The sequence below is a fragment of the Coturnix japonica genome, chromosome Z (genome assembly GCF_054131305.1).
Source record: "Coturnix japonica strain WE chromosome Z, WE-NBRP24, whole genome shotgun sequence".
NCBI lineage: Eukaryota > Metazoa > Chordata > Aves > Galliformes > Phasianidae > Coturnix > Coturnix japonica.
Window position 1 is genome coordinate 38348816 of NC_140702.1, and position 25620 is coordinate 38374435.

The window sequence follows — 25620 nt, forward strand, 5'->3', positions numbered from 1 at the left end:
TAGAATTTGAGAGTTTTTTGAGTAGACAGGAAATGTCTCAAATTGACACTTATTTTTGGTAGTCCATTCACTTTAACTGCCTAAATCACTAGAGAGTGTTTCAGTTTGTGTTTTCTTTACTGATTTGATCCCTTAGGGTTTTTTGTTGCTGTTATTGCATGTTTTTATGTTTTTCTTTTAACAGTATCCAAAATCAGTTATTTTCTAGTCCTTCTTATTTTTACTATCATTGAGACATCATCATTTATCAGTTTTAAAGTGTGCCAGATTATTTCCTGCTTTTCTGTTTGGTTATGCTACTTCTGTGAGGAGGTCTTACACCTGATCTCACAATATGTGACACAGGGAACAAAGCAAGAACTAAGTGGAGGATATTTTTTCTTTCTACAAGTTATTACAGTTCATATATACACAGCTGATCAGACACAGCTCCCTATAATCCAGTTTGTCTTAGCTACATTTCGGTTCAGACACATCAGTGACAGAATGACCTTAAAGAAAAGGTGGTCTTAAAGAAAAGGACAAACTGAGATAGCTGTTAATTTGTTCACTAGAGTTGTTCTGAAGTTTGTTTTATCTTTCTTTTTCCAAATGTTTCTGCAAATTAGATACAGACTGTCTACTGCAATCATTTTGCAAGATATTTACAAATGGTAAAATTCTATATAACAGCATTTGTGTGCATGTTTTCCCACTGTATCCAAGGATTCATCTTTTATCCTCAGAAACTGCTTTCAGGAGTTTAATATCAACAACAAAATAGCACCAATCTGTAAGCATTGTTAGACTTCTGTCTATAAATGGCCAGTTCCTGATAACACTGATTCAGTGAAATATCTACAATGAGTCTAGGCATTTAGCCATCACTTTTAAAACAGTTATTTCCACTGTCTAGATATTTTAAAACAGTTATTTCCACTGTCTAGATATTCTTAAAACAGTTATTTCCACTGTCTAGAAACTTGAGCTCAGTTTCTCAAGTGAAGAAAATACTACACAGCTCTATTGGGAATGGCAAAGGAGACGATGTGAGACATACATGTACTTTCAGCTTGTTTTGCAGTGCAGTACAAAGAATTAAGGCAGGGGCAGGGGGGAAGGAAAAAAAAAAAGAAAATAGAAAAAAAAAAGAAAGAAAATTTAGGTAGGGAAAATACTTGAACAGTCTGTTTGGTTTTTTTTCTTTTTTCTTTTTTTTTTTTTCTTTTGTTGTTGTTGTTGTTGAAATATATATTTTAAACATTACCTTGTAATTCCTATGTAGGACACCTCCTGCCTTGTGTAATTATTAACCAAAGAAATTCCAACATCTTGTAAAGAGAGAATAATTTCTTGTTCTGCTAGTTCGGCCTGTACACTTTCATAAGCCAATTTAAACACATTCTTATCTTCAGTAATTAGGACAATACGCTGCAGACCTTCAAAAAACGACACTAAATAGACCACCTTTCTGCAGTCCAGGCTGAGTACTTCTATTTTGTCCTGCAAAGAGAGGAAAGGTTTTTACAGCTCTATTCATCAATAAACAAATGCAAGCCTTAACAAGAATATGAACAAAAACATAGGACCATTTTAAAAGGGACGGGAAAATAAAGTTTCTAACTAGAAAGTTTTGTTGTAGTCTCTCTCTCTCACATGCATTCTGGCAAACACAGAGTTCTTACTGTTCTGTCTGAACCCTGTCTATGAAATTCTTTCCTATTACATTAGGAATAAGGTGAAAAAACTTACCAGTACTGCAAATGCTGGCAAAACATTATGCCAGTAAGCAGATCTAGCTATTATTCTAATCCTGAATATAAAAACCTCAAGGAAATCACAGTTCCTTCTTTTCCAGAAAGTCCTATGTGTGAATAACAAAAATATGCATACAAGAAGATGCACCAGCAGAAGCATCACTGTGAAAAAAAACATTCCTGGCTTTTGAATATGAAGCTATGGAATGTTCATCTTTACTGTGATTTGAGAGAATTTCCCCTGTACACTACTTGTCTCAGAATAATGCCTAGATTTCTTAATGATTTAGTAACAAAAAACAAAACAAAAAAAAAAGCACACTGCACAAAGAAGAGTAAATAGCATTAAAAGCAGATCTACATACTTCTTTTGGTGCAATTTCCTCAGTTCTTTTTCCACATTTCCATGTCAATTTTCTAGATCCAGCTGGATCTGCCCAAGTATACAATACTGCCTTGTTTGGCTGAAGACAGCCTTCTAATTCACTGAGGGAACTAGAACAAAATGAAACAAGTAAGAATACTTACTTTTTAAAGTAATGAAAGTGAAAACTGAAAACAACAAGCAACTAATAAATAAATCACACCAAAAACACACTCAGCACAATAATAAAATCACCACTTAAACTTCAAACATACATTTTAACACTTACTAAAGTATGCCCACTAGATTTTTAAAGATCATTGTCTTTCCCACTTGCACTCAAGAACTGCTAAGTATAGAAAAAGCAGACAGTGGAACTTACAGATTGAAAAGAAAATTCAGGACTTGTGTCGTCTAACAAAATTGTTCCAAATCTTTTGTTTAGGAAAACTTTCCCCTGTATGATTTGCTGAAGGGAAAACAGTTCTTTGTCCCTGGATACAATGGATATTTTTCAGGCAAGCCAATTTTAAATACTATTCCCCGCTATTCACACACAGTTGAAACAGGCAGACTTTTTTTTTTTTCCTTTCTTTTTACAGGCTCTGTCAGGAGCCTGTCCACTGTCATGAATAGCTTATTACAGAACTTAGATATGTATGTATTAAACTTACACTGGAGATGCCTAAAATCCCACTAATAAGATGACTGAATTTTACAGGTAAGAACCATTCCTTAACTTCAAACATCATTACAGCAAGCATCTAGGTGAAATCAAGACAAGCTTTCCAATGATTTCAGACACTCAATCTGGCTTAATAATTCTTACATAACTACCTGTTTTCTCTCTTCTTTTTTGTAACTTTTTTAGCTCATTACTTTTGCTAAATCTTAACTAAACTTGAGAGAAGAGGACAAGACATCTAACTACAGTTCCAGCTCAAGTATTAGATATTCTCTGATGTAGGCTCATGCATGGTTCCAGAACAGCTGTATAAATCTTTTGTCATGAGAGAGTTGTAGGGGGATGCAAGGAGAAAGGATATAAAATTGCTGATTTAGCTCACAGAACAGTTTAATTACTTCTAGGTAATTAACCAGGTGCTTTGTACTACAAAACATTATTATTGATACTCATGTTCAATTTATAAAACAAAAAAATTCTAGGTACTCAAACAAAATCAGATATTTAATTTCTAGGAAACAGGATTTTCTCCTCCATTATACTAGCTTAGGAAGTTGAAATGAAAAGAGAATTCTGGACACAGAAGTCCATCTAAACTGTCACAGACTGTTTATATAACTAAAAAAACATGTTCCCATGTAGGAAGATGAAAGTGCTTTATAATGCATCAGTTAAATGCTCATCTGCATAGCACTTATTTATTTTCTCCATTAGTAAGCAAAGAATGTTGACATGCCTATTTTAATTCTGCATGTAATTCAGTAAATGTACTCAGCTGAACTAAAGGCTTGCAATGGAAGGCTAAAAGACTCAAAGTATAACATTAAAACAGTTCCATATGTATATAATGTATACATGCATAATAACAATCTAGCCTGAGCTATTATCGCTTTTGTACCAGTAAGCAGACATAGTTATAAAATATGAAATAACAAGTGGCATAAATGCTTGCAGACATACATAGTAAAAAAAACAGTCTTACACACCTCTGTCCATACTCAATGATTTCTTCTTCAGTATGGTTTATTAACAGAAATGGTGCTGCACCATCATGGTAATCAGAAAAGGTAATCACTGTAGAATGTTCAGTCAGGTTGACATCCACTGTAATCCCCCCAAGCTATCAGATGTAAAAAATTACATAGTAAATAACAGCAGAATTATTTTCCAACAAAGTAAATATAATTTTAATATTTCTAAAAATTTTACAACATGAAACCCATCACACAATAAAACAAACAATATGTTTTAACATGCCTGTTATATATATACCTAATCATAGCATTACTAGAAAACAAGCATTCCATTCAGTAACTAAAACTATGGAGGATTTCTATAATCCCAAAATTTAGGCCAGTAGTAGCACAATCTTCCTTGAACCAGTCATATGAAATAGTATTTCTCAAAATATTCTACAAATAAGAACATTCAAAGATTTTAAATTGGTGCTTGATGAGGCTATATGTAAATCAGTCACATCAAAGTTACTTTTCAAAGTAGCAGCATCACTTTACAACTAATGTAATCACTTCTCAGTCTTAGCTAGGGAACACTGACAAAATCTTTTCGCTGCAATAGTTCATTTCTCAGAGAAGAACTTATAATGAAACATTCACATTTATCTGCATGCACATATACACATGCCCACACACACACAGATATATATATATGATTTTTTTCCCCACCTAAGTTTTGCAATACTTCACTGAGTAGAAAATACTGCAGAATGGAAATGGAACGTACTTTTATGTAATTTTCAAAGGTAACCATTTACCTTGTTGTCTAAATGCAGTAAAAGACAGTTTTCTTGCTTATCAAAATTTATCTTCTTTGGTGGGAGATGAGAATTTTCAACTCTGACAAGCAGTTTGTTGGCATCATTTTCAGGCCAAAAGGGAATACACTATTAAAATAAATAAATAAATAGATCAGATATTTTGAACTAAATGAGAAGACAAACTAGGAATTAGAAGGCATTCTACTTCAGACTAATATTCTTTCCTAAAATTTCACCCAAATTTGCAGTTGAAATGGATCAGAAACTTTTGCAACAATTGAAATTAATTACTTACCTGAAGACAATGAACTGATTCAGAAATAAAATAGATAAAATAAAATTCGGACACAAAATGGATAACATTTTTGAAATCCCAAGTATAAAGCAGAGCAGCGCTAAAACACTGACATGGCCTTGCTTGTTAAAAACAAACAAACAAACAAACAAAAATTCAAAAAACCCTTCTTTTTTTTTTCCATTAAAAGATCTCTTCTTAAATACATATAAATTAATGACAAGATAACTTTATAATGACAATCAATGACAAAAAAATCTATTTGCATAAGTATACTGCTACATAACTTGAGTAAGCAGAATACTGGCACACTAGCTGCACTTTTGTAATACATAATACACAGACATTCTCACATACAAACATGTATATAAAACAGAAATAACAAATGAACCTTAGGAAATTAAACCAAAATGTGCGTTCCATTTTTCTTCATCCACAACTGAAATCATCCCTTCTGGATTTAAAGTGAATAATAAACAATAGTTTAAGTTTACATCCTAGGTGGATAAGACAGGGAAGACAGGGAAGCAGGAAAGAAAAAAGCTTTAACATAACTAATGCAGCTGATTAAACGTAATAGTCTGCAGCTGATTAAAACAGTCCTGCAAAAGGAAGAAGTTATGGATAATTCATAACTCTCAACCACGTTGGCAAGCACCCACAGCATTTGTATAAAGTTCATGGTGGCTCTGTACTAAGAATGAAATGATCAGAAAAAGTCAGTGACTGTCAAGATGCACCATTTTTCCTATACGCCACCTCATTCACCTGTAGCGTTCAAAACCTCAGATTCATCTCTTTCCAGTATATTCTGAGATACCGGATGTTTTTATTCAATTATATTTGAATCCTAGAATTAAGTCATCAATGGTGAAAGACTAGTTCACCAACTTACCATGCCACTAAGTTCCCTTTCCCATTGTTTCTCACACCACAGGAAGCAGGAAGACAAAGGAAAAAAATATAGTTAAACAGTAAGACTGAAGGTATTATCTACACCAACACCAAAGAAAAAATAATTGTGTAATATGCTAACATAAAGTATAGCAAGTAAGTCTCAACATAGGAGCATAGGAGATCACAGAGGAAATTAAAAGAGAATCAATCAACAATAAAAGAAAGTTTTAAGGAAAAACTAAAGTAAACAAGATTAGTTAAGAAATAAGTCACAGAAGCAACCACAGAGAACTGAAATGCATTACTTTTTTGTTTTAGGCACAAAATGGTACTATTTCCAAATGTTTTGCCACACAGATTGTCACACTGAGTATTAGGAAAATATTCTTCACCAGTGGGTGGTCAGGTACTGGAACAGGTTTCCAAAGGTAATGGTCAGAGCACCAAGACACTGGAGAGAACGTTCTTGGACAACACCCTCAGACACATTATTTAAGTAGTACTGTGTTGAGCTGTGAGCTGGACTTGATGACTGTTGTATGTCCCTTCCAACTTCGAATATTCTATTATAAGTTCTTCATTGTTCATCTTCACTCTGTAGTAGGAACACCTATTTGACTTTTTATTCTGGCATAATTGTGTCAGTGGACAAGGGAAGTAACACTGATGTCATCTATTTGGACTTTAGTAAGGCCTTTGGCATGGTTCCTCATAACATCTTTCTCTCCAAACTGGAAAGATATGGATTTGATGGGCAGACTGTTTGGTGGACAAGGAATTAGTTATGAAATTGGACCCAGAGAGTGATGGTCAATGGTTCAATGTCTGGATGGAAATCAGTGAAAAGCTGTGTCCCTTAGGGGTCAGTACTTGGATTGGCACTCTGGAATCAACAGTGGGATCAAGCGCACACCCAGCAAGTTTGCAGATGACACCAAGCCGTGGGGTGTGGCTGACAAAACTGAAGGACAGAATGCCACTCAAAGAGACCGTGTAGACTCAAGCAGTTGATGCCAGTGAACCTCATGGTGTTCAACAAAGCCAAGTGCAAGTTCTTGCAAACGAACCCTCACTATCAATACAACTTGAGGATGCAAGGATTGAGCACAGATCTCTTGATTCAGGGTACTGGTGGATGGCAAGCTGGACATAAGCCTGCAAAGTACCCTTGCAACCCAGAAAGCCAAACATATTCAAGAAAAGAGTGGTCAGCAAGTTGCGGGATGTGATCTCAACCCTCTTCTGTGCACTGGAAACCTCTCCTTGATTACTGTGTCCAGATGCGAGGTACTCACTAGAGGAGACACATGGACCTGTTGAAGCATGTCCAGTGGAGGCCCTCTAAAAGAATCCCAGATATAGAACACCTTCCCTAAGACAACACACTGAAAGAGCTGAGGCTGTTCAACGTGGAGATCAGAAGGCTCCGGAGAGACCTTACAGCGGCTTTTCAGAATCCAAAAGGTATATAAGAAAGAAGGGAACAGGCTTTTTTGAAGTGTCTGTTTTGAAAGGACAAGGAGAAATGGTTTCAAATTCAAAGAGGAAGATTTAAATGAGATACAAAGAAGAAGAGTTTTACAATAAAGACTGTGAGGCACTGGAACAGACTGCCCAGAGATGTAGACATCGCATACCTGGAGACATTTCAAGGTCAGGGTGGACAGGACTCTAAGCAATCTTGTCAACCTGTTAGATGTCCCTGTTCATTGCAGAGGATTTGTACTCGATGACCTCTAAGGGTTCTTTCCAACTCAAATGATTCCACATTTAGCAGCAATCTAACGTACAGTTATGGTCAACATTTTTTTCTCTAAGAATACATGCTGGTCAGCTCTCTTGGACTAAATCTAATTTAAAGAACTGTTTGTCCTTGTTAAACCATTTCATACCACTCAAAATCTATCAGCTTCTTCCTACTGCAAAATTTGAAGAGCAATAGATTTTTCTCAAAAACAGAAAATAAAGTTTAACAGATCAGCTCCTTTCCAGACAGGACACATGTCCAAGAGTAGATGAGCTATACTTTTCCCTGAGAAGACAGCCTATCATTAAGAACATTCAGATGTACTGAGAAGCAGAAAGAAGAACTGTGTTTAACTTAATTGGACAAACAAGAAATGAAGAAAAATGGGGGGTACCATGGGGAAGTGAACTAAGCTGAGATATCAGCTAACACATTAGCAACCTTGTCTTCTACTCTGGATATACTCTCTTCAAGACCCATTGGAGAAGAGGGAAATAGAAATATCATTCTTCCTAAAAGGCAGTATGCTATTAGCATTTACATTATTCCAAATTGAACCCAACGTTACCCCCAAATTATATGTGTTCTGAAGAAAGTTCACAATGTGAAAAAACTCAAAACAAATACACAGACCTCAAAGCACATACGAAAAAAAAACACCTATATCAGACACACAAATACTGCAGTGCATAAAGTGAAGCTGCATGCCTAGTCTACAATGGAGCAGACTTTGTCAGCACAAAAGCTGCCATTTCTGCTACACTTGTCCTAGATGCAAGCACCAAGTCAACCAAACCACTGAAATAAATGGAACAGAAGTTTCAGTGCCATGTAGAGAAAGATAATACAATAACAGCCAAGCTTTTTTTTCCCCCTCGTACTACTATTTATGATACAATTAACAGAGAAAACATTTAACTTATTGTAAGCCTGGTTTATATGTCCAAAAGTAACACTGAGAAAAGGTAATAGAACTCAGAAAACTTACTGAAAAAGCACAGTGTATTCAGACATTATCATAGAACACCATGCATGTCTTTTATCTCCTATCAGTGTTTTAACTGATTTATTTTTCTTGAGGAAAACTTGTAACAGTTTCCTTCCTAAGTTTACCTGTTGCAACACAATTGGTATCCACTTTTCCTTGCCTTCTTCAGCTACTTCCAAAGTATATTTGCTTCTATTTGAGATCATAAAAAATGGAGTGAAAGTTACAATTCTGGTAATATTGAAACTGCTGTTGTTTATGGTGACACCGACCTGTGAGTAGAAAAAAATAGTTAGATGCAGTTTTCCTCTTCATTCATATTTCTTGAAAGCACTGAATTCAAAAGATAAACTTTACTTACTTGATAATCTTTTTTATGACTCTTGCATTTCACTGAACCATGACTTCCAACAGTGTCCAGTGAAAACTGATCAGACAGCTCGCTGTCTGTTACCATCAGTTGAACCTATAAAGAAAGAGCCTGTATTAATTTTCAGTTTCCAGACATTGACTGCTGAAATCACATGCAGAGTATACATGTATACATACAAACTTAAGTGCATACTGAAAACACCAATATTTCTGTGCATAAGACACAATTGCCAGTATTGATTCATTCTTCAATCAGTGGAAAGCACCATTAAAAATCTCTTAGCAAAGTTAAATGGTAAATTACAATTAAAGTACAGCTCACTAACAACTCAGAAGCTAATAATCACAACTGCAAGTATTCAATTTTCAAGTACCACAGCTTCACATTCTTAAACTTCTAAGTACTACTTAGAACAAGGACTTTTATTGATGCAGCTTAAATGAGATAAAGGATTGTTCCTTTTTCAGGGAACACTTCTCAGTGGTTTTTATTCTGGATAAAAGATGTGTATCTCTTTCTTAAGGATATCTTTGATAAATTTCCCCAAGTACATCTGACAATATACTTTAATGTGAAAAGTTACCTTTAGACAGAAGAATATTAAGTCTCGTGATTTTTACAGAACATGACAATGTAGATAGCTTTCAAAGTACAAAAAAAGAAAAAGAAAAAAGAAAAAGAAAAAAACCAACAAAACAGACAGTAAGATAGCTGAGTCAGATTTTATTGACTGTAATACCTTGTTATTCTGGAGGAAGTTTTTGGGCTGGAAAGAAAACAGCAGTGGCTTTTTGCAATCTGGAGGATGCTTGCGGTGAATGCCATCAGCTTTGTATTGCAACATTCGACCAGTTTTGTTTACCATCCAGTATGGGCTGTGAATTGCTATAACCATTTGCCCAGTCATGTATGTCACATGGACAGCAATGTCCAGCTCAGTCTTATCGAAATCTGTGATGCTGTAAAATGTTGTGAAACTGATCTCTGGTAAGTTACTTTTTATATGGTACTCGCTTTTCCAGTTTTGATCAAGATAATTAAGCAACTGTAAATCTAATTTTGTTTGATCCAAGACTGCATTATGAATCTGGGCTGAACATCCATCTTGCAGAGTTTCACATTTGTTTCCACTTCCCTTAAAAAAAAAAGTCAAAATCAAAACCCCTATCAATACTGATATCATGTTTCTAGCTATTTTAAAAATCAATATGAAAGTTGAGAAAAATAATAAAATGCTTATTATGATTTAACTTTTTACGTTTTTATTTTAAATAAAGAAAACAACATTGTATTGTCATTAGCATTTAGCACAACAAATCTGCTACCAGATTCAAATGAATATATGGCAGATTTTCTCAACTCAATTTATTTTATGAGATTCATAAAAGAGATACAGAAATAAGAAGAGATGGCAGAAATCACAGTCCCTAGCTCTAGTAATTATGCATTTACAATAAAATGCCATGATGAGATTATTCTACCTGAATCCAAATACTAATCACTAAGATAATATGAGAAATAAGCATTTGAGTGTATTCTAAAGCGGTATCCATAAGTAGTAGGACATGATCTAGACATATCCAGAGAGTAGCATGTTTAGTGCTGAGGAGTTTAGTGGCGACATTGCACACGTTTCAGGTGTTTTAACTGATAGGAGCTGGTGCTCAGCTTTCAAAGGCCCACTAGCAGTCAAAGGGCACTCAATTTCATCTGGAATAAATATGCACTTATGCTGAAATTCAAGCAAAAACATAGCAAAAAGGCAGCAATAGGACGATTCCTTAGCATGGTACTGCTAAAAGTTAAAGACAGTTTGTGAAAGAACATAGTATGTTACATAGAATGACCTAATAATATTGCTTGAGGCAGTCACAGAATCACAGAATTACAGAATCACAGAATTACCCGGGTTGGAAGGGACCTCAAGGATCATGTAGTTCCAACCCCCCTGCCATAATCCCTAGGAAAAGCTACACTGGTTAGTTAGGATCAAGATATGCAATGAAAAGAGAAAGCAACTCTCTCACAGGATTAAGCTTACACAGCATAAATTTCTATTTGCCTTTGTATCTGCTGTTTGAGTTAGTACTGATTATTTTAAACACCATTTTCCCCCATTCTGGGGTCACTTCATTTCTGTAGATACAGACTTCTCTGTAGTATCTGTAAAGCCTGTTTCATAAAGACAGTAAAAGAAGCAGTTTATTTAAATACAGATTTCAATTAGCTAATCAGCTCTCATAACAAAAACAGGAAACATCATGAAAACTGGAACACTAAAGAATTACCTGTACAGAGTAAGTTATGTGATATGGAAGAAGATTACGGAGAAGAACAGAAGGCCATAAATGAACGACATATGGAAAATCCCACTGATCATCTGAACACAATGAAGATGTCAGCGTGTCTTTAACAGTAACAATATTGATGATAAGAGAGTGTTCAGTTGACCTCACAGACTGGCATTTCCTTTGTAATAAGCTGTCAACATTTTTCATAATTTCATCAAAAGTAATTCCTTTACACATATCATATTCTCCATCCACTCCATTTTCATTTGCTATGGGTAGCAAACTCAGTATTGATCTGCAAATGAAAACATTTTTAAACATTCAGGATAAGATTGAATATTTTATATATGAAAAAATAGGTTGCAATATTAACACTCCAGTATTTGGATTTCTGAAAATTTCTAACAGTAACTCATTGTCTGCCTTTGTCTCATTTGAGTAAGGAAGCTAACGGTGGATTAAGTCACAAAAGTTCCAGGAGCATCATACCAATTGCTGCTTTCTGCCTCACATCACCAAGCACTTTACTCAAAAAGGGGCTGCTTGAGGTTGTTATGAAGATGCTACTGAATATGAACAGGAGCATTTATATTCCTTTTCCAAGGGAAAGAAATGAATAAACAACCCTACTTGTATGGAGCTGCAGGAAGTGCTTATGTTTCTACTCACATAAAGCATAAGATTTATGTATTTTTTGTAGTCATGGCTTTTTTAAGACAACTGATTTAACCCAGTCAGCTGCTCCTTGACTGAAGATTTGTCAGTTAACACTGTATGAGTGTACAAAGAAACTCACCAATGTATCTGCGCAAGGAATGAGAAAGTTGCTAAACTTTCTTATTAATGATTTTATTAAATAATATACAGATAGTTAGAAACATTCATGAAAATAAAAGCACTTTATAGTAACTTACTCAACTAAAAATGAAATTGAAACAGAAGGACTGTTGTCATTGTGTTGTGCCTAACATGGAAGCATTCCATAATTTTTTATGATTGCTGTGCAAACTTCAGCACAAAGAAAGTTACATACACTAATACTTGCCAGCATATGGTTATCATCATTAAAAAAAACTTAAAAATAGAGGGATGTTTATTTGAGAACAGCCTTAGAAACTGTCAAAACAAACATCTGCCTACAAGTTAGTAACAGCTTAGCTAAACAGTACATGCACACTGCAATTTCAACTGGGTATTAGCCTGCAGGTGTTAATAGCATAGATTACTGTAAGCCGAGAGAGAGAGAAAAAAAAGAAGTTGTAAAATATAACAAAACATCATTCAATTAAAAAAAAATCTATTGTGTGTGGATATTATGGATATGGGAAATGGATATTTGTTTTTTAACATAGTTATTTCCATACAATAATCAGCAATGTACAAGCATATGATTGCACAGAAGAGTAATCTAAACAAATACCTGTATGAGGACAATGGTATGTTGAATTCATTTTCTGGTGATGCAGTCCCTAGACATTTTCCTTCATCAAAAATACTGAATGGGATTGAAAAATGACTCTTTATCTATACAAAATACAAATCCAGTGATATACATAAGTAAATACTGGTAAGACAAACTGTTATGAGCCAAACAGAACACAGAATAAGTACTTTCTCACTATCTTACCCATTTCCCATTCAAAGTCACATACTTCAAAGGGACTCTCTAGTAACAGAAAATCTAATTAAACAATGTTTTGCAAACTGAACTTCTGCTCCCTCACATCCACTGTTGTTGCTGCTTTGAAAACATTTATTTTTTAAAATCTATCTTATAATATATTGTATCAAAGTACATGAATTGTTGAGATCAGTTTGTAAACAGCTTTTTAAAATGTTTTTGTTTTTTTTTTTAACAATACAAGATCATCTAAATTCATTTAAAAAAAAAAAAAAAGAAAGAAAGAAAAAAAAGCAAATGTAACTACAATGCTACAATGCAGGGAAGGATCCTAGATATATACCTGGATAGGAGAACGAATATTTATCATCTTGCTTCCTTCAACAGTATCAATTTGGCAGACAATGGACCTTTCGACACCTGACTCCTCATGTCTTACTCTGTAAATACATCGACCCACTTTGGTCAGTGGAATCTTCTCGACAGTAGAATGATTCTGTGGACCTAGAATTTACAAAGTCAGAAACAAAACTTTAAAAGGAGGATTAAGACAAACTTGAAAAAGATGTGTTCAAGAGCAATTTCTATAGCATTCAAAAGCAGATGAAGAAGTACAATTATCCCTTGTACTCTGACAATCTTGTAGTGAAACCAAACAGGAAAGATTCCTTTTTTCTCTCCACAGGAAAAGGAGTAAATGAACCAGTAACTTAAATACACTGCAGCTTCTGTCTTTGCTAATAGTATCAGTGCTTACAAATAAATATTTACAAAATATAATGGCTTATTAATAAAGTATTGCACATAACGCAAAAAATAATTCAACCATTAACAAATAATATGGTCACAACTGGTTTGACAAATCAGTCTTGAAAAACTGTCAAGTGGTATAACAAATCAACATGTATGGTTAACTGGTAAACCATGAAAAATAGCTAAATTTTAGCTATAGTCATCCTTAAATTATTTAAAACAGTTTTTCTCAACAACATTTCCCTTAAGGATACCTTCTCTGAACATGCACATGTACAGCTCTCAGTACTGTTAAAAACTGTTTTAAAAATAGACAGCTTCATTATGCATTAGCCTGTGAATAAAAATTAAAAAAGTAATTGCAATAAAATTATTCGATTACTAATCTTAATTTCATAAATTATCAAAATGGAAAGTTCATGCTACAGAAATTAACAAGATATGTGTGACTTTTAGCTAAGAAGGCCAAAGAAGGACTCTAAATACTAGCAAGCATCTACAATCCAAAGAAACAATACTTTCATGTTAGTAAACGCTGGAGAACCACATGACAAACACAAAGTTCATCACAAAGTATTTACAAAAAATGAAGGTTCATGAATTTTGGAACTTACGGATTTGAATATAAAACCTTTTGCTACTGAGGGTTGTCATTGCTGTGAACTGTTCACTCTCACTTTTAGTCCTGACATATTCCATATTTAAGGTATCTCCATCTTTTAAATTAAATATTTTTGCTCCAAATTCAACATTGAGGACGCTGAAAGAATCACTAGGCAAGACAGTGATGGGAAGTCCTAAAGAATTTATAAGTACAAATGGTGCTCGGTCTTTTTTGAAGATATCTGAGGTTTGACTAGCTGCTTCAGCAAATGCCTGGTAAAGATACAAAGCATAGATATATATATCGAGTAAAGTTTCAACAAGAGAATTCATGCAAATACTCAACAGAAATCTGATGCTGTACAGTTAAATAATCTTTCTTACCGTTCCCAAGTTACTCAACATCTGCAGTCCACATTTGGATAATGTAATATTCAGCTGGTCTTTTGAGGAAACACTTATTACTGTTTTATATTCTGGAACTTTGTAGTTTTCTTCTTCTGCATCTGCATCTGATTCAACTAATGCTTTTTTAGCTTTCTTCTTCATCTGAAAGAATATATATGTATATACATTTTTTTTTTTTAAAGAATTCTTATCTGATCTTTTTTTTTTCTGTAGAGAAAGTTTCATCTCATGACTTTTTCATTCCTCTCCTCTTCCCATTTCTATGCTCTGTAGTGATGTTCCTATTTTATTCGTATTTTTGCCTTCAAATTAATACAAGAAAAGGGAAGGAATAAAGAAGGGAATAGGGAATAGATATCAAAGGTGAAAGAAATTCCAGTAACAGAGCTAAATACATTATTTTTCATCCTTCATAATAAGTATACCTACTTGGAGAACAGAATCTAAGTAGTCTCAGTACTGAAATATGAAGTGTTATGATTGTTTGTTGCTTGGTTTATTTTCCCCAAAAAATAATTTAAATGAAAGATTTTACAAAGTTGAGCTTTGGAAAATGTACCTTGATTTCAAGAATCCACGGTTTAAATAAGTCAGTCTTCTCTATTTCTAGTGGCTCGAGTAAAGGTTCCCACACTCCAAACATCTCATTAAAATAGTGCACCTATGGGAAATGCAAATGTCAGTTAGTAAATTACACACTACTTAAAGTAATGAAAGACCTATGTATATTTTGAAGGACTTAAATTTCTGATTTACAGGTATATTAATCTCTTTGGAATAAAAATAAAAATGTAAACTTAAAAATAATAATAATTATATGAGATAATCAGGTCAGACTTTTAGTTAGCTGCCTAGTGCATAATTATGTATAAATATGAGACTATATAACCTCAATTGCCGCTCAATTAATGTAGTATATCTAATGCATTCAATTTTCTGCTTTCACTACTTTAGCATCTTACTCCTGTCCTGCTCCTACTACAGGTATCTTCAAGAGTTCAATCATCAAATATACAGATACTTTTTCTTTTATTTTCGAAATAAAATTAAGAAAATTATTCCCTTATCTAGAATTTCTCACCTCTAGCTCAAGCCAAGAATGTAGGTTGATGAGGGTAGTCCAGTTTTTTACTTCTCCAACAAATGAGGACTTGGCTAAGAGCATTGGTAAAGTTCGGTGCCCAACTCCAGCTTCAAGTGTAACAACAACAGATTCTATACTCATTTTCAATAACTGCCCTGTGGGAACTAGTTCGGTGATTGGATTAGTGTCCTCACTTTCACCTGACTCTTCAAGAAACCACAATTTTAGATCTTTTAAATCTTTCATATTCCACAAGCCTGGAGGAACTTGACTAATCTCTTCTTCTGTTGTTTCAGCAGTTTGATAAAGGGCAGACGTAATAGTTATTACCGTATTTATGATTATTGGTGAAACCTACAAATAAGAAGTTGGAATAATTGGAAATCAGAAGCCAGAACTGGAATAAAAGTCAGCTACTGTCAGACCAAACAATCAATGAGTTACACGACATCAACAAAATAGTTCTGTTGTCTACAAGTCTCTTTCCTCACACTTGAAAACACATTCCTTTTCCCAGAATATATTTTAACCTGTTCAGATTTTCAGCCCCACCTTCCTGCCAGACAAGATCTTTCAAAACTACATCATCTAGTGTCACATGTGAATGCTTCAGATGCTACATCTGCACATCAAGCATTCTTACAAAACGGACTGCTAATCTAGGGCACTGTAACATAATTGTTATTTTTCAATTTTATTTGTTTTTACATGCTAAAGCAGCAAGGTGATCTGATGAAGAACAGAAATAATTCACTACTTCAGTAGCTCCTGATTTTTAGTTTTTATCTTTTTAAAGAGACATATCCCATAAGTAACGTTAAAGCCATCTGAGCAGGATGAAGTAGAAGAAAAAACATGATAAAATTCTACCTACCTTTACCGTTAGGGATTTAATCATTAGATCAGCTGACTGTGGATTATTACCAGACTGTTTCATTTCAAAGAAAAAGTCACAAGGCTGTAATACCTACACAAGAGTAAAAAATACACATTGAGAAAAAAAGAATAAAAATCATGTAATTTTAAATACCATACATCAAGAATACTGAAAATACATTTCCTGCTATTCAAAATTAAGAGTAATCTGAACACTACGTGAAATGTGTGCCACTGTAAAGAAAAGCAAGCATCAAAAGTAAACCTCAGTAAAGTACCAAATATCAGCTACAGCAAAACGTGTCACTCTACAGCAATGCCATTATTTAGGTGAAGTCTGCAGATGTCTTCAAATACTACATGCATAGTCATGTTTGTAACTTTTGAGGAGAATCAGTCTTGACTGTTAATGAAAAGGTAACAGCATACCAAAGAAATAAATCACTTTTTCCATCACAGTTATTTCCAGCTTGACTTTATAATCAGCCCTCGCATACTCCCATTTATCAATACTAACCAAAATCATAGCCCTAGGTGATTAATAAAGCAGACAGATGTAGTTACATTCTGCTAATACTGTACTGACAGCAAAATGTGCTCCCAAGTCAAATACCTGAGATGATAAATGACTGAAAAACAATTTCCAGAAGTGCTACTTTTGTGATCTTTCCCAATATCTCTATCTAAATCATCTAAATCAGACGCTGGTGGCACAGAAATACTCTGAATTCATTTTACCAAGCGAGTTTGGTTTAATATTTTTTGTTCACATTATTAATTTATCCATTGTTGCTCAACTTCATCATTTTATTTCTTATGGTACAACAAGAAATGAAAATACTACATCCTTTGTTAGACTAAGGTACACACGAGAAATGCAGGAAAAGGACCTCATCACATTGCACTACTTTAAAAGCAGGGGTTAGTTTTCTGAGATGTGGTAAAATCTATTTATCAGAAAAAAAACTATCACGTGTGTCCCCAAGGTTTAGGCATTATAAAAACTTCATGGTAATACAAATGTCCATAATTATGTGATCTTCATAAAGCACATCAGATGTTTCCTTTCTTGACTAAAAACAGTTTTGAATGTCTAGTTGTCTGATAATTTTATGAATCATCTACAGGAAGCTATTCATAAAATTATCAGAATCACAATCAGAAACTTTCTACTCTGTGACTCCTTGCTATACACTCACATAGGTATTTAATGGAAAGTTTCAGATTGAAATTCCAAACTGACTATGTAGAATTTAAAACAGAGCATTCTTGCAAATGGCTAGTTGTTTTGGATTTCAAGGATGTAAGAAATTAATAATTTACTCCTCTTAGATCTTAATTTTGACCTTTTCTTTCTGTGATATCTCAAAGCTACACATTAAGATTTTTTGTCTGATCACACAAAACTGAACAAAAACAACAATATAACCCAAGCACAGAATTTTATTCATGTATATATAATATAATACTTCAGAAATAGTTCACATTCTAGTAGCATAAGTTACACAGGGCCTTTTAAATACAAACTGGATGTTTTTAAGCTTACCGTAGTTACACTGCCTTTCCTTTTTTCTGGAAGAAATGGGCATGCTTTCACTTGTATCTCTTTAACAGCGGCTGTCATGCTGTACCCTTCAGGGCTATTTTTAATGAAGACCTCACACTGTGCTGTAACTACCAAAGCGGGAGCATCACTTCTTGTTAAATCAGCCACAAACACAATTTCTGGATTTTTAACAATAACATTCATTTCCATTGTAGATACAGGCTGCAGAGGTGCTTCAAAAACATAAATTCAGTTAGGTCCGTTGTTCAAAGCTTAAACAGTTGTTACTTACACCTCTTTTTTATTTATAACATCTAGAACCATTTTAAAGATTTGCTGGCAAGATCTACCAAGGCTGGCATCAGAAAGCATGTAGATTCCTGCTTTTGGTTTGTTCCTAGGTTCATTTACATAGATATAAAACCTCTAAAGCTATAACTACTTTCAGACAGAACAAAAGACTCTACAAGGCTTTTTTGTTAAAATGAAAAGACCAATGGCATCATTGCTGCTTTTGCCTATGAAACTGGCAAATGCAACAGTTTTACTAAATCATCATATCAGCCAGCTATGATATGAACATATAGAAATGCCAGACATTTTCTACTCTGTGGAGAAGCAAGATACACAGTCTTATATTGCACAGTAATGTAGAGTTACTTAAAACTATGTGTATCTTTTGTGATGCCAGTATACTTTCAGGCAAGACTTCTTGATTTGCTTAGATTTTGATAATCTGCTAAGTAATCACAGCAGCCCTAACTGGGGTGGACTTAACTTTGATGTTTGTGGTACAGGAAAACCAAAACAACAGGGACTAGCTTTGTAGATTTGATGTGAATTTCCCGGGGCACAGGAGCATAAGAATCCTATTTCCAGCTCTGATTCTCTCGTGATTCTTTCTAATGTCAATCATTCATTGAGACTGCTAAGACAGACAAATCTAGGGAGCGTCATATCTAACTGCCATTTTCATTTTATTTTTTTATAGCAATACATTTTCAGTTGTTCCTTTTGTCTGGGAAGACAGAGCTTCGTTCATAAGTAAAGGCAATTTCTTCAATGCAACGATGGAAACATTAATGGATAAAGAAAAAGTATATAAACTGCAGAAATAACATGAAAAGAATATAATAATCTTAAGAATATTATAAATACTGAAACTAACCAGATAGTATAAAAAAATATATTCAAATATTTCTACACATACCTTGCTCTTTTAAAGGTAAAGACTGCCTGAGATTTCTCTGTGCAGCAGCACTTTCTGCATTAGCTTTTAGGAATATATCTGCAACTGTAAGTAGAAATTCCATGCTTGCACAAAGGTATATCTCTTGAACAATCATGTCAAGAACAGTGCCATCTCTGCCCTGCTTATAGCTTATATCCATCATAACCTTCTTTTCAAATCCGTGTTTCATTTCCACCATCCTGAAAGACCATTAAGGCAGCATTTAATGAGACAATAAGAAAACAGCCACAAATAACTGAAAGATACTCTAGATTCTCACTCCAACTGCCAAACTTTAATATTAAAGACTGAATTTAAAAAGTAATACTGAAAACTTCATAGCATAATCAATAATCCAATCAATATCAACATAAATTCTATAAAACTTCAAAACTGACAGTACTCCCATATACTGGCAATTAAAGATGTTTATAATTCCAACAGATCAAAATGAAATCAAACAATCAGAATTACTTGCCTACATGTGAAAGCATTACAGTTTACTTAAATTTACTTAAGTTTGGCACTCTTTATTAAGTAAATCTCACTATTATTTCCCCACTGTTTTATTAAAGATGAAAGTAAAAGTTGTTTCCACCTGCATTGAGTTACTTCATATGTAAATTTCATTTATACGATTTATATTGGTCTCTCACAAACAACATGGAGTACAAATGGCAAAAAGGACATAGGTCTTGATCACATATATATGAAATATAGCACATACACAAAGGGCTACCCTGATAAAAAATTGCTGATTTAGCAGAACACTAGATGCAGATCACACAGATATTTACAACTCTCTGGCAAACTCCAGTTAAACAGAATTTATGTTGTAACACAGACCTTGGTGTAGCCTTGTGGATTGCCTGTCTTTTATCATCTAATGTACAGTTTGCCAACTTGACTGAAGCATTCATTGAGCCATCTGATAACATTTTCATAGCAGCTGACATCAACACCAATTTAAACTCTGCAAGCTTCAAAAGATCATCTCTCTGATCCAAATTAGTACCCTGTTTAAATGAAATGAAAATACATTTGTAAGTTTGCTTACAGGAAACGAAAATTACACACTGGTTTATTTACCTTGTAAGAATTCTAATAATGATTTAAATAAACTCAGTAGTAATTCAAAATAAAAGAAAATAATAATATTAAGCTCCACATAAACGAAGTTTCACTTTCCTACCAGATTGCTAGAGCAAGATTACATTAATGAAAGCAAGGTGTTCCAGGGAAAGCAGAACTATCACATACAATTTCAGATGGTTTGCCATCTTAGGTTTAAAAATACAATGTAGATGCAATAATGCCAAATGTGAGAAATTAAGTTTTGTCCTATGTATCTACACACTGTATAGCTAAATACAAGAGAAGTCTTCAAACTCCAGTACAACACACTATAAGCTTACAATAAATTATTAACACACTTCCAGTCAGATACTGCTGACAAGTTTTATAAATTTAAACCAAGAAGAGGACATAGGCATTCATACTAAGATATACACTCTAAATGTCTCTCTCCACAATTTGACTTACATGTTCACATATGAATGCACAACTAGAAGAAAGCCAGCACAACCCTCTGCTTTTTTTACCCCAGAGTTCTTTTTATCAAGATGAGCTTTCAGTAAATTTTAAGTCACAAAAGCTTCCAGATATGATGTGCTACAATTTGTTATTCTCCATCCTGACAGGTGATTCATTAAAATAACTTAATAAAATCAATTAAAACAATAGTTTGTTACTTATACTTCGTTCATTACTACTGCTGGAAATCACTCTCTGCAGATAGACTAGAATACTACTGTTATTAATTTACAAGACTCTACATATCCTCAAAACTATTTCTTGTTCCCTATAACCAAAATTATGCTTACCTGTTTTGAGTTTGAATTATATAGCACTAAAGTCAAAGAGTCGAATCTGAAATCCAGTTTTAGTGTTGTTTTTATTTTCATAGGTGAGTGCAGTTCCACTACAGCTGATGTCACAACAGTTACACCTTTCAGAAATCAGAGGAACACTTCAATATTTAAGAACTTCCTTGCTGACAGCACGTAAGAAAGAAATATATACCCTCACAAATGACTAGAAGAGATTACAGTTTCCCTATTCTTTCACGTGTAAATCCATTTCAAATAAATCCAATCCAATTAGTGTTGGCAAAGTCACACAAATTTGAGAAAATAAAATACTCTATTTATGCTTTTCCTTTGCAATTTTGACTATCTTAAGACAAAGATGTAGAACATCTCTTAATGGTATACTCTGTTGTGTATATAAATATTCTACAGAATACAATTTCTGAACACTATTTGCTTTGAGTATCTGCTGAACAGCTTATGGTCAGTTATGCCTATTCAACAGGGAAAACGGTGGCAATGCCATAATTAGTCTCAACATAAATCATCAGTTTCATGGCAGCCTGTAGAGTAAACAGGATTTTGGGATGCATTACACACAACATAGTTATCCAGTAAAATGAGGTGATTCTCCTGCTAAATTCTGCACTAGTGCAGAGTCACTGAGTATTGTGTGTGGGTTTGGGCCCTATAATATAAAAAGGATGTGAAGTTATTTGAAGGGCTCCATAGAAGGGCAACACTGGAAAGCATGTACTGTGAGAAGAGGCTGAGGACATTCAGGGTGTTCAAGAAAAGATGAACAGAAAAAGAAGCTGAGAGATGACCTTACAAGTAAGAGGGGAAGTGGAGAGGGAAGTATCTTCCTCCTTGTCACCAATGAGAGGGCACACAAGAGGCACAAAACTGTACTAGAGTAGGTTTAGCGTGTACCTCAGGGAACATTTCTTTATCATGGGGTGGTCGAACACTGAAACAGGTTTCCTAGCAAGTTGGTAAATGCCCTATGGCTGTCAGTGTTCAAGAGGCTTTTGAACAATGAATTGCATAATATGCTTTAACTTCTGGTTATCTCTGAAGTTGACTAGCAGTTGGACTAGCCTTTAGTCTTTATTTTCATTCTGTTCTGCAATTATGAAAAGACATACACTAGCAAAAGAATCAGAATATACAAAAAAAAGACTAACAGAACTACGTTCCCAAGCTGGGATGCTATCAACACCAAATTTTACATGTTTACTATATTAGTGCCAGAAGAACAAGACAGTCTGTACATAAAAGTACAATATCCTAAAAGATTTACAAAAGCAGCCCCATTGCTCCTAGTGGTTATGTGTATTTCAAAACACAGTACCAAGATAATAAAGGCATTCTGTTGAAAACAACTGAATCTAGCACGTTTTTATAAAGGTAAATCCAATAGAAAGAATAAGTTGAAAGGCATTTATAAAAATGCTAAGCAGCACTTGATTACAGAAAATATTACCTGCAGAGTGGTCTGAAGTACTGCGGATACCACTACAATGACTGGTTGTATCTTTCAGTTCTTGTGAAGGTGGTGATGCATCCGAGCTTTCACCTATATTTTCATTTAGCGTCCTCAGTATTGTTGTAATGTCCTCCTGGCTGAGAATTAGCTTAAAAACAAACAAACAAAAAATAAATTAAAATCCCACATTTTTATTAAACCCAGAACATCTCTGTCCATTAAGCTTTTGATAACTGAAATCTAAGTTTTTAAAGAAATAAATAAACCAAGTTCATCTAAATAGTCACTGCTTAGGAGACTAAAGAACAAAGTAAAATATTTCTCAAATCCACATAATTCCTTAATGTAAATTTTAGAAATGAAAAGTTGTTCATATATTATTTTGTTTCTTTCCACTATTTTTTTTTTTTTTGCAAAGCTATAATTTTATTTCTAAAACGTTAGAAGGCGTTCATGCAGTTTGACCTACAGTTGCTCAAAACTGTTAGATGTATGTAGTCACAAGGTATTTTACAGTATGAGTTGCTACTTTTATTTTAAAATTCTGCAAATTTGTTATTCTTTTTTGACATGCTTTACATCTTATGATGCTTAATTTAAATGAGCATGTGCCCTAACTGGTACTGAAGCTTTTTGTAGGTGTGAATTCTGAAGATGACCATGAGATTAATAAACAGACTAATTAATCCAAGTTTTTCCATCCTTTAAAGATAGAAACAGACATGTAAAACAAGGCTATAAAAGCATAGCCATTTTTATCTGACAATAGCAGTAGCACAAAGTCTGTCTGCACCATCACAGATTATAGTTCTTAGATCAGAATAAAAAGCTATTCACTTCCTTTTTCCATATAAAATGACAAAATCCATTCTACCTGCGTCTTTTTAGACCAAATTACAGCCTGGGGATCATAGGAATTTATGGACAGAAAAAGATCTATATTCCATAGACACTGCAGCAGCTCTTTTCAAAACTAACTGCTTACATTCATAGGCTTGAGTCGTCCAGATATTTCAATATCAGGAGCTTCATTATACCATGCAGCAGCTAAATTTCGTTCAACAGCAACTTCCAGATTGAGTGGTTGCAGCAGCTGTACTTCAGTTTGCAAACAATTTTGCTCAAAGCATGACCTGTGAAGAGAAACAAAATTCTATCTGCCTGACACACTATACTCATTTTCCTAATCTTATTCAAGATTACAGTAAACCAGTCCTAAAATTCTTGAGTGCACTATTCTTCATACTTCTATGTAAAGCTTTATTCTACCAATTAAACATCCTTTCTTGACAGGGAAGAGACCTCAGGCATACGTGCAGGCATGTAGCATACTAACTCCTTGCATGTTATGATCTCCTCACAGCTTTCCACAGAAGATCAATTCATTCTCTCTTAAAACTTTGTTTGAAAAATCTCCTTCCTCTTCCTCTCCTGCTCTTCATCCCCTGTGTTAAGGCTCATTTTCTGTTTATTTATTTATTACATCAATCTAGCTTAATTTCTTTCCTGTTACATACAGCTTTTAAAGAAATCCAGCAGCATCAAAATAGCCATTTATAAACAAGTTTAACCTGCCTCAATGTAGTGAATAATTCATAAGTTCATTATTCAATGTGTAGGCTGCTATTTCTCCCAAATCATAATTACTGTTTTTTACCAAATCTCTATTTGCTGCTATATTTCAAGATAATAGTGTATTCAGCAACAGTCCATCATTAATCATTTTAATAAAAACTTCTGAAATATCTTCAACTGAGATGTTCCATAAAAACGACATGAATTTGAAAAATCTTTACACTACATTACCTGTATAACTTCAGTTCACTCAATTTCACCGTCATAGAGTCAACAACAGGTGGGAGATTATATCGAGTCTTTGTTTTAGCAATAAAGAATCGGTTCTTTACAGTGATTAGACCAAGGTCAGCCACCAGGACATTTGCAGAGACTGCTGACTGTGGAATTATCACAACAGGTGCTTTAATATTGATATCAAGTGCCAAACGAGAACTACGCTCTGCTAGCTCTTTCACACCTGTAGCTGCTTTCTCTGCTGCTTGAACTGTTGCCTCAGTAAGAGCTTCCTTGGCAGCTTGAAAATTATTTACAAAAGCCTAGAAAAAAAATACAGAAATTGGGAGGTTTATCATAGTATTTTTATCGTAGTATTTTAAATATGAATCATGTTTTATTTACTCTTTTGGAGCACAAAGGCTAGATGTACTTGGCAGAGTTTATGGAAGAGGCATTTATTTTCATGGCTTAATACTTATGTAAACAACACTGAACAGTATGTATATCTAGAAAACGCTACATCAGTTAAAGAAATAGAAGCCTAACACTGCTAGCAGATATTGTTGCTTAGCCATCCACTTCCACAAAAGTAGAGAGAAGTAGATAACCCAAGGACAGTTCCAGCAAAGGTTTTGCAAGATTATATAAGCATTCTTACACAAATGGACACTATCCCATGTCGGATGCCTTATCATTCTCTAACTTTGGCAATGGCATTTGTATGTTAAAGAATAGCAAATGGAAAATTTAACTCACCAAAATAGAAGAAAAGAATTTGTTGACAAAAACTACTTGAATACAACCAACAGTTAAGTAAACACAGTTGTCAACAACATCCATATTTGTGTATGCAATACCATCTGTAGCATTTACATAAGATATCATTTTGAAGTTGAAGACTTCTTTTCCTGTGATGTAAAGAGGCTGAGGAAGAAAAAAAATAGAGCATCTCCAGTGTATAAACTTATGCTGGAGAACACAAATTCCAAAACAAAACAAAGCAACTCAAAATTTCAAGACATTTTTAATATAACATCTTAACGATAAATGGAAAAAAAAACAAGAAATCCAAACAACTCTGAAATAGCTAGAAATATTAATGCAGAATCTCTTAATGAATAATTATATTGATCGAACCTACTGAATAATCAGAAATCATGGTTCTACAAAATCAGTTTTGATGTAGCACTTACT

At 34.1% G+C, this 25620-nt stretch overlaps 1 protein-coding gene across 13 annotated transcripts in view; it reads right to left on the reverse strand.

Moving 5' to 3' along the window:
* The window catches only part of VPS13A (vacuolar protein sorting 13 homolog A), a 109365-nt gene that overhangs the window by 28284 nt on the left and 55461 nt on the right, over window positions 1–25620 (reverse strand). For 10 of the 13 annotated variants that reach the window (XR_014939758.1, XR_014939759.1, XM_032441136.2 and 7 more), the window contains 24 exons: window positions 25183–25350; window positions 24439–24746; window positions 23618–23765; window positions 22630–22780; window positions 21159–21283; window positions 20122–20291; window positions 19255–19475; window positions 18045–18277; window positions 16497–16589; window positions 15620–15976; window positions 15098–15199; window positions 14515–14679; window positions 14142–14403; window positions 13118–13278; window positions 12574–12677; window positions 11151–11448; window positions 9602–9997; window positions 8851–8955; window positions 8615–8761; window positions 5753–5791; window positions 4560–4688; window positions 3772–3905; window positions 2102–2231; window positions 1247–1482 (listed from right to left, as the gene is read on the reverse strand). Coding sequence is in view for 10 of the 13 variants with exons in the window: in XM_032441136.2 (XP_032297027.2) it covers window positions 1247–1482; window positions 2102–2231; window positions 3772–3905; window positions 4560–4688; window positions 5753–5791; window positions 8615–8761; window positions 8851–8955; window positions 9602–9997; window positions 11151–11448; window positions 12574–12677; window positions 13118–13278; window positions 14142–14403; window positions 14515–14679; window positions 15098–15199; window positions 15620–15976; window positions 16497–16589; window positions 18045–18277; window positions 19255–19475; window positions 20122–20291; window positions 21159–21283; window positions 22630–22780; window positions 23618–23765; window positions 24439–24746; window positions 25183–25350 (4382 nt within the window). In the remaining 3 variants the exon portion in view is untranslated. Of the gene's footprint in view, window positions 1–1246; window positions 1483–2101; window positions 2232–3771; window positions 3906–4559; window positions 4689–5752; window positions 5792–8614; window positions 8762–8850; window positions 8956–9601; window positions 9998–11150; window positions 11449–12573; window positions 12678–13117; window positions 13279–14141; window positions 14404–14514; window positions 14841–15097; window positions 15200–15619; window positions 15977–16496; window positions 16590–18044; window positions 18278–19254; window positions 19476–20121; window positions 20292–21158; window positions 21284–22629; window positions 22781–23617; window positions 23766–24438; window positions 24747–25182; window positions 25351–25620 lie in introns of those variants that run through there. The other 3 variants (XM_032441137.2, XM_085529923.1, XR_014939760.1) reach the window with 3 other exon arrangements.